Source organism: Phyllopteryx taeniolatus, chromosome 9 (genome assembly GCF_024500385.1).
Source record: "Phyllopteryx taeniolatus isolate TA_2022b chromosome 9, UOR_Ptae_1.2, whole genome shotgun sequence".
Taxonomy (NCBI): Eukaryota; Metazoa; Chordata; class Actinopteri; order Syngnathiformes; family Syngnathidae; genus Phyllopteryx; species Phyllopteryx taeniolatus.
Window position 1 is genome coordinate 3,168,054 of NC_084510.1, and position 19,634 is coordinate 3,187,687.

Below are 19,634 nucleotides of genomic sequence, written 5' to 3' on the forward strand. Positions count from 1 at the left end.
CCTCACAGTTCTGAGGTCTGGGGTTAAATCCCTGGCCCCACCTGTGTGGAGTTTGCATGTTCTCCACGTGCCTGCATGGATTTTCTCCGGGCACTCCGGTTTCCTCCCGCATCCCAAAAACATGAATGCGAGGTTAATTGACGACTTTAAATTGCCCGTAGGTGTGAATGTGAGTGCAAATGGTTGTTTGTTTCTATGTGCCCTGCGATTGGCTGGCAACCAGTTCAGGGTGTACCCCACCTCCTGCCCAATGATAGCTGGGATAGGCTCCAGCATGCCCGCGACCCACTGATGGATGGATAGATTTGATCAAATTATCTGAATTGCAGCTGTGTGTCTATATAGTAACCATTACTGTGTAGTGTTTGAAGACTAATCATTGTGTGCTCTCTGTTTTTATCTTCAGGTATTTTGCCCTCCGACACATCTCTGAAGGTTTGTCAAGATGAATTAAACTGAATTAGTAGTATTAAATGCTGACATTAAGTTGAAAAATGTTTTCTATTTCAAGTACATTTCAGTTCTGTTTTTATGACTAACCTGTAATTCCTTTCTATCTCATTCGAGTGAATTCCAGAAAAGTCTCATAATACCGTAATGTACTCCTGTTAATCACCAACAGCTTTTGCGACCATACGTCACTGACGACATGAAAACATGAATAGGGCTACATTTCTGCAACATTTCTTTCCCAAAGCAAGCAGCAAACATGAAAGGTGTACATCTTTGACATCTGCGCAATCTGGAGGTCTTTAGTGACATCCGAGGTACTTAACAGGTGGTCGAGTGAAAAGTTTTTTGAGGCGACCCAAGGTGCAATGTATGAAGCTGATCATAGTGTAGTAACACATGAAGACATTGTGTAAGTAACACATTTTCAACTGATTTTGTCACAAAGTTGTTTATGAAGTGTAGAAAACCATTAGAATTTCAAATATAAAATATACTTTATTGATTCATGAATTTCTAGATTTGTAAAGTGGGATACAGGTCAAACAGATGGTTTAATTCTCCCACTAGGAGGCGCTATATGTCAGCTCAGAGCTGACAACCGCTGTTAACCGTTCTCAAATAAAACAATCCATTTATTCTGGGTTTATAATAACCAAAACAGTCTTAACATGAAAAGTGCTTGTGCAAGGGATGAAAACATGTAATTTAGAATGTACAAGTACATAAATGAACACTGTTCAGTGAGCTATGATTCAAGTGTGAAAACAGCACTTGAAGCTCATATAGTCTTTTCATTCATGTATTGCACAGCAGTGATGTTCCGGGAGCAATCTCTGATCAAGAAGTCAGCTTCCCGAAGCATGGAGCCGATGGGACAAGCTTCTTTGACCTTGGACCTTGGAGAAAGTCATGTCAGTCATCATCTTGATTGTGTCCTGCTCCTGGTCCTCCTTTTTCACCGACACCTTGACATTGCATTGTGTCACGGTGGCAACAGTTCTCTGCTCCTGAGACATCAGAAGGAGCATCTCTGCGTCCATTGGCTCTCCTGAAGAGAACGGATGAGACACCATCTCGACCAGTCCGACGAAAGTCCCCAGTACTGCAAACACAGAGCCCATTAAGTAGACCTTGAGCAGACGCCGACTGGGTTTCTGACTGAGCATCTCTTTGGCGAAGAGTATCAACTCTTGCATGCTTTCCATTTCCAGTGGCTCTCCAGATGATATGCAAGAGGTGTCCGGACACTGTTTTTGGAGCTATAAAACAATTAAAATGAAGATCAGCAATAATTAAACAGTTCACTGACAAATATTGTTAAAACAGAGCCAATAATTAGTATATTAGCCGGCTTCTTAAAAACTCTTGCACTGCTCAGTATAGATTGATGACTGTTGCAACGTGATCCCAATGTCACAACTTCTGGATGTTTAATTCTGCATCAAACTGCAATGGCTGCCTACAGCTCCCATTTCATTGAAAGCATGAATCATTGGTTCAAACTCATCAAAATAGGTGCAGTGCACATCCAGGCAAAATTCACAATTGTTAATGATTAATTTTACTTGCACTTTTACTGCTGAGAGTGTGATAGGCGGTTAAATATCTACTCCACAGTCAAAGCAACTTTGACCAGGTGATATTAAATCCCATTATTCATTGAAGATGATCATGGATTTTATGGTTGAAAGTTACAATTACATCTTTCATGTTGCTTGAAATTGAACAAAACAAAGCACAGCATGAAACTCATTGCGGATGTTTGCATTATTCCAAATTGGGAAGATTGGAACCCAAACAAACCTACAATTTAAGAATTGTGCATTTCTCCACCATTGTAGTAATATCAATAGCAACCAAAAGTTTTTACCCCTGCATATTAAATGAAAGAAAACTTACTGTTGTCGTTGATGTTGTCGAAGAGAGGCTCATCTTAATCATGACTTGTATGACTTTATGAGGAACTTACTTTGACTCGATACTGTGGTCATTTATATCCACACTGTCTCCACCCATCCTGTGCCACTTGCTCAATATTCATGAGGCAGCCAGCGCAGACGTGCCCTCGTGCAGCTCCTGGGCTGATGTCCAGTGCTCCTGTGACAAAACGTCCTTGCCCCATATAGTAAATGTCACGTGTACTGTTGACCAAGCACAACACAATTATATTGCTGAAATGTAGGGGGTCCTTTCTTCAGTTCCCTGCTGGTTGTCACAGATTATGTGGGCAAATCCATTGTTTATGTTAATATAGAGCCAAGTAACTGTGCATGACTATGTAATGTAATAATTGCGAGTGACAAGATTTCACACAAATGCTACTTGTGTGATGTTGTTTTTTGTTGTTTCAGCTCATTTTTATTGCTGTAATTATGCAGGGTACACACATACTGACAACTGGGTCAAACTTGAGCATTTCCCTTCTCTTCCAATCAAAGTCACCAAAAGCCCAATTGTTGGATGTCTCCAGATATGATCCCGAGTAATTATCCTTTGGTTTGGGATGTGTAAAAAGTGATTCATCCTCTTAGATCTGCCCGGAAAATCATCTGGCCGACCGTTAAATCGTTCAATATATCTGACCGCAAATCCTAACATAGTTCAGCCAAGCCGCAGACTCTGTAACAAGACAAGGTTTTGCTTAAGCAAGAGAAAAGCTAACAGGTTGCACCAATAGGTTTGCCCAACTTGTTCTTCTGCTTCTTTTTCTGTGAAGTTTATTGGTGGTTGGGAAAAAACAGCTTAATGATGCATTCCACCAATAACTGGACTGAAGTGTGTACAAGAAAGGAAAGAAAATAAAAAAAACCAGGTCGGCGGGTTGGGGGCCACTTGCTCTCCTGGTGGGATTGAGGTATGTGTGTGTGTCTGAGGGCCGGTGAGGGTTCCCTGGGTCCCTGGGCAAATTTTGTGGGGTTTTTTTGCCACCTGGATTATAGTAGTTGACTATATTTATACTGCCTCTTATCTCCCCTTACCAGCTTTTTATTATTCCACAAAGAACACTGCTGCTTCTGACCATTTATCTTGTTCACCCTGATCACTTTCCCTTGTTGACCTCCATTCTTGCATGTAATCAGCAATGAACAGTTTCTTAATATCAGAATCAGAATCATCTTTATTTGCCAAGTATGTCCAAAAAACACACAAGGAATTTGTCTCCGGTAATTGGAGCCGCTCTAGTACGACAACAGACAATCAATTGACAGAGAACACTTTGGAGACAAAAAGGCATTGAGAAAAACAATCACTGAGCAATAAAGGTTTGCGAGTTATCTGGTAATGCCGGTACAATTTTAATTATTCATTTTTTTGACACTTGTGCAAAAAGATGCAGAGTCCTCTAGCACTTAGAGCAGTTTGAATGACTAATATAGCAATAGTCCGGTGCAATGACCATTGTGAAAAGGGCACCGAGACTTCAAGGAGTGACTAGTAGCGCGATAATATGGGACAATGTTGATTGTGCAAATGTTGCAGATACTCCTCAGTCAGTGTACAAGCGGTGCAGATGCTACTCTGCCATGAGTGGCCAGTATTGGTCAACAACAGATATGCAAATAGTGCAGCATCGCGAGACTACTACAGTGAATGCACAAGTATATATAATTGGCCTGACAGAAATGTGACAACAAACTCAAGACAAACCATTGGCAGCATGTTGCAATGGAATTGTAGGTTAGCTGTTTAAGATGTTGATTGGAAGAGGAAAGAAGTTCTCGTTTGCATTGATCGGTAGCGCCTACCTAAGGGAAGGAGCTGGAAGAGCTGGTGACCAGGATGTGGAGGGTCCGAGAGGATTTTGCACACTCTTGTCTTAGTTCTGGCAGCGTGCAAGTCCTCAAGGGTCGGTGGGGGTGGAGGTACCGACAATCTTTTCAGCAGTTTTGATTGTCCGTTGCAGTCGGAGTTTGTCCTTTTTTGTAACAGCACCAAACCAGACTGTGATGGAAGAACACAGGACTGATTCGATTATTAAACTCGATATATCTTAGCACCCCTTCTCCTATTTCTTAAGATATTGCTCTGGGAAGGACTATCAGATTCCATTCACCGAATGAAATGCCCTCTTCCACAAGTTTGACAAGTAGGCCTAGTTTTCGGTCCTGTTCCCTCCTGTTCGTAAGAACTTCTCTCGTCATGATCGCCTATCTTCTGATTTATCTTATCTTTTGTTTTCCTTTTATCACTCCTTACTATATTCTAGTCTTCAAATCTCCATCCACCTACTTCCAACTCTCATAGCTGACTTCCTGATCCATCATTTCCCTCTACCATCTCTCTTCCAATCACAGTCCAGCCTTGAACAACCGCCCCTTCTTCTGTGGCACCATCCTCTCTCACAGGTATTACTACAGACATCATTATGTGTGTGGTGTACGGTTTTGGTCATCTTGAATGCATACTTGGCAATTATTTACTCATTACATGTGGGGTCTAAAAATCAGTTACAATGTCAAAAAATTGGTCTGTGTGTACGGTGTACCCCGCTTAAGAAGTAAAAAATTGGTATGTTTGTATTCAGGTTTAGCTCTTATTAGCAAAGATTAAAATTTCACAACCATTGAGTTATTATTTGCCTTCATTGTACCTGGGGAGTGCTATGTTATGCTATGACGTGTTCACCCCAAATTGTGTCTTCAGTTAATGACTTCATGCATTCTACCTTTTTGATGTGAAATTTTCTTACAGGACAAAGTTAATATTGAATGAATGTAGACATAGTATACATTTTTACTTCTTAGACAACTTATTTAGCTTTGGGGCATTCTCGTGCTCAGGTGAAACACAACACAATCCACTCGTATTTATTAAAGTTCCTTGCCTAAACTTTTACATTATTTCTGAAGGACAAGGAGTTTGAAATATACATATAACATACTTTGCCTCAGTTGTTTGTTTTCACAATGGTGTAATCTGACAGTATATGGGCTAAATATCACTCACCTGATGGTATGTATGATTGTGGTCTTCCTGTAAATAACATTCAATCAACAGATTCAGAATTAGAGGAAAGGTTGTGTAAACTCTATCACCAACCCCGACCCTGAGATTGCTGCAGTCAGCTGTGGTCAGAGTGGAATTGTACAGCGCTCAGTCACACAGACACACAAATGTGTGTCAGATGATGACTAAGAATGGGTTTTACAGGAAATGTTGAGATATCTGAATCAACCATTTGATGATATGAGAGCGCTTGTCCTCACAATAATTAAGCGGGCTGTCATACAAAAGTTAAGACAATGAAAATCCACATATTTTGGAGTTATTTGAATAATTACTGTATTTTATTTGGGACTGTTGTAAAGATAATCAAATATGTTGCAAAAGGCAGCAGTAGCTTCCTTGAACTGGAGTTTGCTGGTTCAATTACTGTTCTTACTGAACACGTATAGGGACTGGTTGATGGAGAAAGACGATTTTCTTTCTAAGCACCATAAATTGACCAAAAATGACCTACACAGAAACCTCATCTTATACCGTGCTTAACATCCTTACTTGTCACAAAAGTGTAAAAGTTAATAACTGTAAAGAAACAAACAAAAAAATACTCTTCATAAAACTTCACTTCAATAAAGTCACCACTGATGTGGTAACACTAGAATCTGACTGCTTTGAATGTGAGTCCATTTATTTGTATGATCTTCTCATAACAGCCCCTGTTAAGGTTGGTCGTTCCTTACAAATAAATGTTGCAAAACAAAATAAAAAATGCCAAAGAACACACACCCAGAATTAATCCTTTCATTCTGAAGTCATGTGTGATATGGCGATGTGATGTCATGCATGATGAAAGTTTGAATTGTGAACTTTTGGGCAAGTTTTGGTAATATTGTGAATCTTACAACCTTAAGGGCATTTGATGTGCAGTAAATGGTCTATGTTTGAGCAGGGTGTTTTCACAATTTGACATATTGGTTGAAATATTCCATCCATTTTCTGAGCCGCTTCTCCTCACAAGGGTCGAGGGCGTGCTGGAGCCCATCCCAGCTATCATCGGGCAGGAGGCGGGGTACACCCTGAACTGGTCGCCAGCCAATCGCAGGGCACATACAAACAAACTACCATTCGCACTCAAATTCACACCTGCGGGCAATTTAGAGTTGTCAATTAACCTACCGCGCATGTTTTTGGGATGTGGGAGGAAAGCGGAGCGCCTGGAGAAAACCCACGCAGGCACGGGGAGAACATGCAAACTCCACACAGGCGGGGCTGAGATTTGAACCCCAGGACCCAGAACTGTGAGGCAGATGCGCTAACCAGTCATAAAGATTCAGTGAGCGTTAAAATCTCTATGTTCTATTCCATAACCTTGGTCTGGTGTTGAAAGAGAGAAAACACCACGTTACTAAGAAATGAAGAACAGCGTCACAGAACGGCAGAAGGCATGATGGTACTTGTCTGAGATGTGTAGTCTGTGCACGCATTGAATCACAGGACACACCCTGTGCTTGGTATTAGTAAGCATGTCTGGAGGATACAGGAAAAAATTATGTGTGTGTGTTCAACAGGGCCTCAGGCTACCTTTGCACACAAGCGGGCAAACATAAACCCCTCAGGGCAACTCTCGTGTCTGCAGTTCATATGTGGTGTTATTGTTTTACAGCACAGCACATGTTACTTATTCCTTTGTGTGTGTTCACAAAACGTTCATGAATCCATAATAATTTAGACTCCCTGTAGACATTTAATGAGATGAAACTAAACCTATCCTATTTAGTAATCATACTAACCTAGTTTTTTGTCAGATTCAGAATTGTATGACTGCAGCAGCTGTTTTTTAAAGATGAACTGACTACATATCGTTGACACACGTCAGGCATTTTCACTTCATTTTGTGCAAATGTCATACATTTGAGTAGTCTTTATTGTGGGTAACGTTTCACCATAGTGTTTTTGTTGTGCTCTTCTCTCTACATGTGTGTGAGTCTACATTTATACGTATGTGTGTTGATTCATGGCAAGAAGGGAGCGGTGCTGAAGGGTGTGACTCTGACACACACACTATCATATTGTCCAGGTGAGTCTGTGTGTGTATAAGTGCAGCAAGGCAGCCACACACACAAGCAGCAGGTAACCGGGCGTGGGCATTGACTACAAGGTAACTGTAAACTACATTTCGATGCTTTTGAATCTCTTTCCCTTTGCTGATAAAAGCTCATGTGTTGATTTGCTCTTCTAGACTTGTACATGACTCGATCGTAAAATGACACTACTTTTACTTCTAACTGGTAAGATTCCATTTTTGACTTCATTTTTCTATTTTACTCGTCTCCGGTGTCCTCTTTCAGATCGACAAATCTGATATTTCTAACCATAAATTAATGGAATATTTCCACTGAAACCAAGTGGCAGTTGATATATATATTAATATACTACACATACAACACACAAAGAATGAACCTGCATGCTTTCTGTCATGATGGCACATGTTTAAAGAGATATTATAACACATAGGATGTAGTTTTGGCATGCTTTACCATTCTTACATTGCCGATTTTTACAAAACAAGAACACCGTGAAGTTAAACAACAACAGACGTCAAATCATTCACTTGATAAAAAGTAGTATGCACTGTTAAAAAGATAGATAGATTGATTGATTGATACAAACTTTGATTGATTGATTGATCACTAACCTTTATAAGTAATTCAACTAATTTCTCCCCCAGCCGTGGCTGCGGTGTCTCACGCGCAGACTGACTGCTCTCAAGGAGCTTGTTACCCACGCAGCAGCGACCTGCTTGTGGGTCGGGCTGATCAGCTGCATGCCTCATCCACATGTGGGCTGACTGGCTCCGAAGTGTACTGCACGCCATACCAACAGGTACAAGCCGGCAAAATTCAAATGAACGCTCCCAACGCGGTTGTGGTGTTTTCCTTTTTTTTCTATGAGGCTTTTATGTTTACATGCTTACTCTCCATTGAAGGAAGGTACACTACATCGGTGGTTCTCAACTGTTGCCACCCTGAGATCCACATATTCCTTTTGTTGCAAAGTCGCGACTCACTTTTATAGAAGTTAAGAACAATAAAGAACATAAAAGTAAAAGTAGCCTCTCACAACACATATATATTGATTTTGCCAAAAGTTGTTTCAAATGAGTTTGGTGTAGCACCATAAGCATATTGCTCGCCATAATGTGCGCTAGCCATAGGCAGAGCTGCACTGTAGTTGTTTTTAGAGTAAACTAGTGGCTATAAAGTGCGAGGCAACTACACTTCCTGTTGTTTAGCTAATGCATTTTATGTGGGAACTTGGTAGACCTCTGTACTGTAGCAGAAAAATCCAAATAAGAGTACATGTATCCTTTTACTGGCTGTCCGCGACCCACCCAAAATGGGTCCGCAACCTACTTTTGGGTCCTGACCCACCAGTTGAGAATCACTGCATTATCTAACATTGCATGTTGTTTCTCCCTACTGCTTCTGCTGATCATGTTATATCAAAGCTAAAACACTTTACCGAGGCTGAATAGGGGTTATGTGCAACCAACTTCTGCATTTGGCAAAACAGTCGACTTCTGGTTCGGGTGACTGGCGGAGCCGCCATGGCAGGAGACTAGAATAGAGCAACTGTAGAAATATAAAACATCTACGCTGTCTTTTGCTTTACACAAGATCCTCAAAATCAATCTTCAAAGCCTACCAAAGAGGACAATAGCCGATGTTGCAGCTTTGTTCGTTCTTACATATATCATATCACATATGTAGAAAATAAATAATATACATGTACATTGGATGCGCACATACTCGGGGTTCGGCACCCGCGTATTCACCTATTCGCAAATTTTTTAATTTGTTTTAAAAACTTTTATCTATCTATCTATCTATCTATCTATCTATCTATCTATCTATCTATCTATCTATCTATCTATCTATCTATCTATCTATCTATCTATCTATCTATCTATCTATCTATCTTTTCTCTTTCCCTTTTCTTTTTTGGGGGGAACCAAACCTGGAAACCCTCATTGGTGGTTTATCCCCGCTTAATAAAGATTTTTTGGGGTTTGAAAAAAAATTTATGAAAATTTTCAATGCAGTTATATTGGGTGTCAATTATCCACGGATTTTCACAATTTGCGGTCCAGCCCGATCCCTATCCCCCGTGAATAGCGGGGGTCCACTGGATTTAATTTTTGTCCGAAAACACCAGCCACAAAGAAAAACAAATTTAATTTATAAGTTTGGGTTCAAACCATCATGTCATTAGCCTGTAGCTATGCTAGTTATCCCAGCATACACAAGAAGTCCGCTAACCTGTTTTTCTGGGGTTAGTTATGTGATGTTCCGCATAAAGCAGATCAGTGTGTAACAACAGAATACAGCTGCTCATGGTAAAAATGCTAAAAAATATCTGTCATAAATAACTGCCATAAATGGTCTGGACCAGTGCCACCACTCAACATTCACAAACATACACAGTGTAAAATCTGTATGTCTATTTACATAAACACTTAATGCAAGTATCAGTATGACAGGGGTAAATCCTGGTCCAGCCCTTGGTGACCTCAAATTTCTCAACTAAGTATTTTTTCTCAACTAAGTCTTTTTTTTTGAGTAACTAAACACATGATAAAAAAACATCTTATTTGGGGAGACATCTGTAGGTAGCAGTAGAGGATGAGCTTCCATTTTAAAATGTTGCATTATTAGAAATTCAGCAGTCAGAAAGCTACAGTCACACTTTCGCTAACCGGCCATGTGTTTCTACCGGGCGATTACAACACACGGAGGCAAATGAGGCAGAGGTCACCGACATGCACATGCAACCAAGGCTGTGGTAGTTTTGGCTGGACTGCCCAATGCCCATTTGTCAAACAGTCTCATTTCAGTAACAGACCCTCATGTTGCAACTGCAGCCTTAGCCAACATTTTTATCTCGGGAACAGTCTGCAACACCACCCACCACACCATTTGCAGACTCAGCATGAACCTTCAATCAATTTTGAAATAAAGGCTTAGTGGCCAGTAATAGATAATCTGCAACGTTAATGGTTGACTTTTCATTTCGATTTATCTGGCTAATAATATTGTACACTCTCCCTCTCTTGAAAGCTAAAAGTTGAGACTAGCTCAAACCAGAAATAGCAGTTAGTCAAACAATGTAAATCTATACTGTGCAATTTTTATTTTTATTTTTTGCATTAAATCATGTACTGTAATAATGTTCATTTGGAATAGAATAGGGCAGATCCGTGCGGCAGCAACTGACAGAATGACTGGGAATTTATCAGAATCAGAATCAGAATAATCTTTATTTGCCAAGTATATCCAAAAACACACAAGGAATTTGTCTCCGGTTCTACAATTGAAAGAGAACGCTTTTGAGACATAAAGACATTGAGAAAAACAGTCACTGAGCAATAAAGGGTTGCTAGTTATCTGGTAATGCCGGTACATTTTCCATCCATCCATCCATTTTCTGAGCCGCTTCTCCTCACTAGGGTCGCGGGCGTGCTGGAGCCTATCCCGGCTGTCATCGGGCAGGAGGCGGGGTACACCCTGAACTGGTTGCCAGCCAATCCCAGGGCACATAGAAACAAACAACCATTCGCACTCACAGTCATGCCTACGGGCAATTTAGAGTCTCCAATTATTGCATGTTTTTGGGATGTGGGAGGAAACCGGAGTGCCCGGAGAAAACCCACGCAGGCACGGGGAGAACATGCAAACTCCACACAGGCGGGGACGGGGATTGAACCCCGCACCTCAGAACTGTGAGGCTGACGCTCTAACCAGTCGGCCACCGTGCCGCTCCGGTACATTTTTATTATTATTTTTTTTTGACAATTGTGCAAAAAGATGCAGAGTCCTCTCGCACTTTGGAGACAAAAAGGCATTGAGAAAAACAATCACTGAGCAATAAAGGTTTGCGAGTTATCTGGTAATGCCGGTACAATTTTATTCATTCATTTTTTTGACACTTATGCAAAAAGATGCAGAGTCCTCTAGCACTTAGAGCAGTTTGAATTACTAATATTGCAATAGTCCGGTGCAATGACCATTGTGCAAAGGGCGCCGAGACTTCAAGCGAGTAGTACGATAGTCTGGGACAATGTTGATTGTGCAAATGTTGCAGATACTCCTCAGTCAGTGTGCAAATAGACTCACGCCAATACAACAGATATGCAAATAGTGCAGCGTGGTGAGACTACTACAGTGAGTGCACGAGTAATATATAATTGGCCCAACAGAAATGTGACAACAAACTCAAGACAAAAAGACAAAAAATTGCCAGCATGTTGCAATGGAAATGTAGGTTAGGTGTTTAAGAAGTTGATTGTAAGAGGGAAGAAGCTGTTGGAATGTCTGCTAGTTCTAATTTGCAATTTGCATTGATCGGTAGCGCCTACCTGAGGGAAGGAGCTGGAAGAGCTGGTGACCGGGATGCGGAAGGTCCGAGAGGATTTTGCACGCTCTTGTCTTGGTTCTGGCAGCGTGCAAGTCCTCAAGGGTTGGTAGGGGGGTACCGACAATCCTTTCAGCAGTTTTTATTGTCCGTTGCAGTCGGAGTTTGTCCTTTTTTGTAGCAGCACCAAACCAGACTGTGATGGAAGAACACAGGACTGATTCGATGACCACTGTGTAAAACTGCCTCAGCAGCTCCTGTGGCAGGCCGTGCTTTCTCAGAAGTACATCCTCTGCTGGGCCTTTTTGAGGACAGAGTTGATGTTGATCACCCACTTCAGGTCTTGAGAAACTGTAAGTCCCAGAAACTTGAAGGTCTCGACGGTTGACACAAGGCAGCTGGACAATGTTAGGGGCAGCTGTGGCGAAGGATGCCTCCTGATGTCCACGATCATCTCTACAGTCTTGAGCGTGTTCAGCTCCAGGTTGTGTCGGCCGCACCACAGCTCCAGCCGCTCCACTTCCTGTCGATATGCAGACTCGTCACCGTCCTTGATGAGGCCGATGATAGTGGTGTCATCTGCAAGAGTTTCACAGCCGGGTGTGTTGAGGTGCAGTTGTTCGTGTAGAGAGAGAAGAGCAGCGGAGAGAGGACACAACCTTGGGGCGCACCAGTGCTGATGCTGCATGTGGATGAGGTGGCCTCCCCCAGCCTCTTCCTGCCCGTCAGGAAGCTGTAAATCCACTGGCAGATGGCAGGTGAGACGCTGAGCTGGAGAAGCTTGGAGGAAAGAAGGTAAGGGATGATGGTGTTGAACGCTGAGCTGAAGTCCACGAACAGGATCCTCGCGTAGGTCCCTGCACTGTCAAGGTGTTCTAGGATGAATTGCAGTCCCATGTTGACTGCATCATCCACAGACCTGTTTGCTCGGTAGGCAAACTGCAGAGGGTCCAGCAGGGGGCCTGTGACGCTCTTGAGGTGGTCCAGCATGAGACGTTCAAAGGACTTCATGACCACAGATGTCAAGGCGACAGGCCTGTAGTCATTTAGACCCGAGATTGTAGGTTTCTTGGGGACTGGAATGATGGTGGAGCGTTTTAAACAGGATGGTACTTTGCACAGTTCCAGCTGTGAAGACTGGAGCGAGACACATGGTCTGGGCCTGCCGCTTTGTTAATCTTTTGTTGTTTGAAGATGTGTCTCACATCCTGTTCGCGGATGGTCAACGCAGAAGTCGGTGGTGTGATAGTGGTCGGTGGTGCGGCTAGGTGGGTGTGGGGCGTGAAAGTGTCCTTTTCAAATCTGCAGTAGAAGGTATTCAAGTCGTTGGCTAGTGTGCTATTGTTCTCAGCTTGGGGGGATCGTCGCTTGTCATTTGTCAGCGATTGGAATGCATGCCAGACTGATTTAGAGTCTTTGCTGCATAGTTTATCTTTGCAATGTTAATTTCTTTAGTCAGCTGGTTTCTAGCTCGATTATACAGGGCCCTGTCCCTGTTTTGATATGCGTCCTCCTTAGCTTGGCAAAGCTGCTTAAGTTTGGCAGTGAACCACGGCTTGTTGTTGTTTAATGTGCGAAATGACTTTGTTGGTACTCACACATCTTCACAGAAACTGATATAGGCTGTAACAGTGTCCGTATAGTCATCCAGGCTGCCAGTTGTATTTTCAAAGACACTCCAGTCTGTGCAGTCTAAACTGCTTTGAAGTTCTATCTTTGCTTCATTGGTCCACTTTTTTACTGTTTTCACAGTAGGCTTCGCACATTTAAGTTCTTGCCTGTATGTCGGTATTAAGTGAATTTAGCAGTGATCAGACGAGCCCAGTGGTGCACGAAGTTTGGCACGGTATGCGTTTTTTAGCGTAGTATAGCAGTGGTCCAAAATGTTATTTTTCCTGGTAGGACAGTCAATGTGCTGCTTGTATTTAGGGAGTTCGTGGTTGAGTTTAGCTTTGGTAAAGTCCCCGAGAATACTGAGGGCTGAGTCGGAGTGTTTTTTTTTTTCAATTTCGTTGACGTGTTTGGCAAGCATTAGCAGTGCGGCGTTCATGTTAGCTTGCGGCGGAATATAGACGCCAGCGAGAATGAATGATGCGAACTCACGAGGCAAGTAGAATGGCTTACAGTTCAAAAACAGCGACTCCAAATGCGGGCTGCAGTGTGTGCTGAGCTCCGTGACGTCCGTACACAATTTTTCGTTGATACTGTGTATCAACTGTGTTACTACTGTGTGTGATACTGTGTTGATTTACTGTGTAATTTGCTGAGAACATTCACCTCGAAGAAATTGCTCTCAAAACCGAAACATTCACAAAATTTTTGGCAGCTGGAGGGAATGGTCAGACCAGGTGACAAGTTAATCGTTCAAATTTGTCTATATTTTCTGCCAACTAACACTCTAAATTCCATTCCTCCACTCTAAGACGCCTTATACGATCATTGAAATATTTTTTGGGGGGGTGCTGAATTTTCTCTGCATCTTTCTATCCACGAGGAAGGTTACGTCTACATTTTCAGAAAAGCCTCAAGAAAATGAGGTGAGAAACACATCTGTCAGTAACTATGTCAGAGCAACATGCCTTACAAAAAGGGATTTATTTTATCTGTGCCCCATTCATTTTCAATGGTAGTTGTTTCGTAATTCGGGGGAAATAACGTCATCATGGTAACACAGAATTGGAAAAAAAAAAATAGTTCCAATGTAAGTGTGGTCAAGACACATTTTTTCATACCTCATCTGTAGAGGTACCTGTACATTCAACGGTATGTGCTGCATTTTGAATAATAAATAATCATACACATCCATCCATCCATTTTCCATACCGCTTATCCTCACTAGGGTCGCAGGTGTGCTCGAGCCTATCCCGGCTGATTCTAGGTGAGAGGCGGTACACCCTGAACTGGTTGCAAGCCAGTAGGGCACATATAAACAAACAACCATTCACTCTCACATTCACACCTAATTTAGAGTTTTCAATTAACCTACCAATGCCTGTTTTTGGGATGTGGGAGGAAACTACAAAGCTGGATTTGAACCCAGTTCCTCAGAACTGTGAGGTATATTTATTAAGTGTGAGCAATATTAATAGGAGCTGCTCAGCCTTGCAAAGCATTGCCACTAACTAGTGTTTGCTCTGCTGCCAGCCGATTAATTGTTGCGCATACACTATGTTGCTAAAAGTATTCACTCCATTGCCTTGACTCACATATGATTTTAAGTGATATCCCATTCTAAGGCGGCACGGTGGACGACTGATTAGGACATCTGCCTCACAGTTCTGAGGACCGGGGTTCAAATCCCGGCCTCGCCTGTGTGGAGTTTGCATGTTCTCCCCGTGCCTGCGTGGGTTTTCTCCGAGCACTCCGGTTTCCGCCCACATCCCAAAAACATGCGTGGTAGGTTGATTGAAGACTCAAAATTGCCCGTAGGTGTGAATGTGAATGTGAGTGCGAATGGTTGTTTGTTTATATGTGCCCAGCGATTGGCTGGTGACCAGTTCAGGGTGTACCCAAAGATAGCTTGGATAGGCTGCAGCACGCCCGCGACCCTAGTGAGGGTAAGCGGTACAGAAAATGGATGGATGGATCCCATTGTAAATCCATATGATTTAATATGATGTTGCTACACACTTTGCAGCTGTAACAGCTTCAACCTTTGTGGGAAGGCTTTCACCAAGGTATAGGAGTGAGTTTATGCCCATTCTTCCAGGAATGATTACCAGCAATAAATATCGAATACAGTTAACCATAAACAGCCACTTGCCTAAACCATTTGGGTTATGTTTGGAACCCTCATTCCTTACATTCTTCACACAACATGAATTTGCCTGAGGGAACAATCACTATGTTAGGTGTGTACTGTTCCCTCTCTCGAGGTGAGCACAACACTCCTTGCTTTATTTCTTTACCTGTGTGACTTTGACCTTGACAGGAAGAAGAGCAAACACCCAGCTTTACCTCAGAGTTTACACCCTCACATACAGTATGGCGAACAATAAAGATCAACAAAATCATCTTAGCTCACTAATCAGATCATGTAGGGAACGCTTTCTTCACTTGCTGCTGCATTATGAAGCCTTAACCCCTTTAAAACGACAGGGACATGTGTATTTCAAATTACTGTTACTCCTCGCTACTTTGTGCAATTTTAATCATTCAAACTGCCCCTGAGAACTGTGAAACTAATAAATATATCTATTAATATGGTGCTAAAAGGGTTAATTGTAGCATTGACAATACATTTGATGTCCTGGAATATACAGCGGCTGAAATAAGTATTTAACACGTCACCATTTTTCTCACTAAATATATTTCCAAAGGTGCTATTGACATGAAAATTTCACCAGATGTTGGGAACAAGCCAAGTAATCCATACATACAAAGAAAGTAGAACAAATAAGCTCAAAAATTAAGTTGTGTGTAATAATGTGAAATGACACAGGGAAAAAGTATTGAACACATGAAGAAACAGACGTGCAAAAAGGCATGGAAAGCCAAGACAACGCCTAAAATCTATCAATAATCAAACAGCAATTCAGCCACTTCTCAGTGTAAATGAATATCAGCTAGTTCAGTCCTAATTGATGGCCGACAAAAAGGTCTCATTGCCAAGGTGTGAGTCAAGACACAGCTCATGATGGGTAAGAGCAGCGAGCTGTCTCAAGACCATCGCAAACTAATTGTTGCAAAGCATAATGATGGCATTGGTTACAGGCTAAGCTTCGGAACGTTCCAGTGAGCACGGTTAGGGCCATAATACGTAAGTGGAAAGCCAATCATACCACCATAAATTTGCCTCTATCAGATGCTCCTTGCAATATTTCTGACAGAGGAGTACAAAGAATAATCAGAAGAGTTGTCCAAGAGCCAAGGACCACCTGTGGAGGGCTTCAAAAAATCCTGGAATTAGCAGGTACTGTTGTCACAAGGAAAACAGTTGAGTAATGCACTCTGCCGCCATGGCCTGTATGCATGCTCACCACGCAAGACCCGATTGCTCGGGAAAAAAGCATGTCAACGCTCGTTTAAAGTTTGCTGAACAACATTTGAACAAGCCAGTTAAATACTGGTAGAATATAGTCTCTTCGGATCAGAGCAAAATTGAACTGTTTGGATGCCATAATGCACACCACATTTGGAGGAGAAATGGCACTGCACACCACCCTAAAAATGCCATACACCATACTGTGAAGTTCGGAGGTGGGAACATGATGGTGTGGGGCTGCTTTTCAGAAAATGGTACTGGTAAACTTCACATTGTTGAAGGAAGGATGAATGGGCAAAAGGACAGAGACATTCTTGAAAAAAATCTGCTGCCATCTACGAGGATGATGAAAATGAAACGAGGGTGGACTTTTCAGCAGGATAATGATCCAAAACATACTGCCAAGGAAACTCTCAATTGGTTTCAAAGAAAAAAAAATAAAGCTGCTCGAACGGCCAGTCGATCACCTGACATGAATTCAATTGAAGATCTATGGAAAGAACTGAAACTCAAGCTCCATAAAAAAAGCCCACGGAACCTTGAAGATTTGAAGACTGTTTGTGTGGAGGAATGGGCCAAAATCACACTAGAGCAATGCGTGCGACTAGTTTCTCCATACAGGAGGCATATTGAAGCTGTCATTGCTAACAAAGGCTTTTGTACAAAGTATTAAATAAATACCAGTTGGCGTGTTCAATACTTTTTTCCTGTGTAATTTCACATTATTATACACAACTTCATTTCTGAGCTTTCTTTGTATGTATGGATTACTTGGGTTGTTCCCAACATCTGGTGAATTTTTTGTGTCAATAGCACCTTGGGAAATATATTTAATGAGAAAAATGATGACTTATTAAATATTTATTTCAGCCACTGGATGTATTAATAAAATAGAATACAATAATACAAAAACAGATTCGACAGTTGATATGTGAATTAATTGTTATATGAATAAAAGGTACTGTATAACCACATAGTAATGTATTATAATGCAACATATTAAACCAGCAGCAGTGATTAAAATGTGACTGAAGGGTTGATATTAGATTTGGGTGTTAAATATTGATCTTGAATGTGAGTTTGATAATATAGTAAGTAGGTTATGCTGAATTAGTCAAAGTAAATATACAGTATTTTTGTCACCATTATACTGTATATATGTATTATAATGTAACTGGTGCCTCCTTGGTACAACTACAGACACATATTTGCATTTTATATTACAGTACTTTCTGGAACATTTTTCATTATGAACTTTGTACACTACCTCTATTTAATTTCAGATTTATTTAAACAGTTCATGCATCAGACCACTGGCAAGGAATTAATGCAAATAGTTAATGGCATATTTATTTGAGGTGGTAAAGAACCATGCCAAAAACAACAAACAGTTAAAAATGATAGTTCAAATAAGCACAGGACTTTAATCAGAATTAAATCGTTGGTCCTGCTCGGGGAAATATGTTGGACTCTACTGGATTGGTGGTCAGTTTGGGTTAATTGATTGATTCCCTGATTGATTCCCTGTCATCTATTGTTTTTTTACTTTTAGGTAAAAGACATTACAATAAGTAATAAAAAAATGTGTAAGCAAATGCTTTCCAACATTTTTCCCATTACATTTAAAATACACGATGCAGATATTGATAGATCAGGGTCATTTGTCAGGGTCAGATAAGTATTTGTTCTGTTTTTGTGAATGTGTGGATGACCGTTTAAATAGTAAAGGTACGCCTCAAGGGTCACTGATGCTGTAGTGGTACACTCGCCTGACTTTGGTGCGGGCAGTGTGGGTTCGGTTCCCACTCAGTGACGGTGTGAATGTGAGTGCGAATGGTTGTCCATGTCTATATGTGCCCTGCGACTGACTGGCAACCAGTTCAGGGTGTAGTCCGCCTTTCGTCCGAAGTTAACTGGTATAGGCTCCAGCACCCTGCGACCCTAACCAGGATAAGCGGTGTTGAAAATGGATGGATGGAAGGTGCGCCTCAAAAGCAGTTCAGTAAAATAAAGAGTTAAGGTATTTAAGTAGCCTCTGCCAATAACTTATTTGTTTGTTTGTTTCTTTGCTTGTTTGACTAACCCAAAATGATCATATTGAATTTAACAGACGAAAAACATTTTTCGTGGTGTGTGACCTGAGGCACGTAAACGTGATGCACATCGGTGAGACATTGATGTTGCAACAATGGACAACTGGTTAGGAACCTTTCCCTAGTGGGTAAAAGGCCAGTCTCTCACTCTGTGTGCCAGAGTGGCAGTCACTTCCAGCACGGAGAGGAAGTTACTAAATATTGACTTACTGTAACTTAACAGATGTCATCACCCGTTTATTTATTTATTCATTTGATGGCGACAAGGCAAATTAATGCATCACATTATAAACCTTATTACAGCATGTAAATATGTATACAAATATAACTTTGCAGGCACATATTTATAACAAATATTTGTTATAAATACACAGAAGGACACCTTGGATGCATACACCTTCACTTTCATCCATCCATCCATTTTCTGAGCCGCTTCTCCTCACTAGGGTCGCGGGCATGCTGGAGCCAATCCCAGCTATCATCGGGCAGGAGGCGGGGTACACCCTGAACTGGTTGCCAGCCAATCGCAGGGCACATACAAACAAACAACCATTCACACTCACATTCACACCTATGGGCAATTTAGAGTCCCCAATTAATGCATGTTTTTGGGATGTGGGAGGAAACCGGAGTGCCCGGAGAAAACCCACACAGGCGGGACCGGGGATTGAACCCGGGTCCTCAGAACTGTGAGGCTGACCAGTCGCCCACCGTGCCGCCCTTCACTTTCAATGGTAACAAAACCATTA

At 41.7% G+C, this 19,634-nt stretch overlaps 2 protein-coding genes across 4 annotated transcripts in view; one reads left to right on the forward strand and one right to left on the reverse strand.

The window, feature by feature from the left end:
* Positions 1–928: 928 nt before the first annotated feature.
* Positions 929–2,584, reverse strand: g0s2 (G0/G1 switch 2). Its single transcript, XM_061784145.1, has 2 exons — positions 2,353–2,584; positions 929–1,712 (listed from the first exon to the last, which is right to left on the reverse strand). The coding sequence occupies exons 1-2, from the start codon at positions 2,392–2,394 to the stop codon at positions 1,299–1,301; spliced, it is 456 nt and encodes a 151-aa protein (XP_061640129.1). The 5' UTR covers positions 2,395–2,584; the 3' UTR covers positions 929–1,298.
* Positions 2,585–7,444: 4,860 nt separating this feature from the next.
* Positions 7,445–19,634, forward strand: part of LOC133483227 (laminin subunit beta-3-like) — a 31,085-nt gene continuing 18,895 nt past the window's right edge. For all 3 annotated transcript variants that reach the window (XM_061784141.1, XM_061784142.1, XM_061784143.1), the window contains exons 1-3: positions 7,445–7,555; positions 7,637–7,685; positions 8,126–8,280. In XM_061784141.1, coding sequence (XP_061640125.1) covers positions 7,661–7,685; positions 8,126–8,280 — 180 coding nt within the window. In that variant the 5' untranslated portion in view covers positions 7,445–7,555; positions 7,637–7,660. The remainder of the gene's footprint in view (positions 7,556–7,636; positions 7,686–8,125; positions 8,281–19,634) is intronic.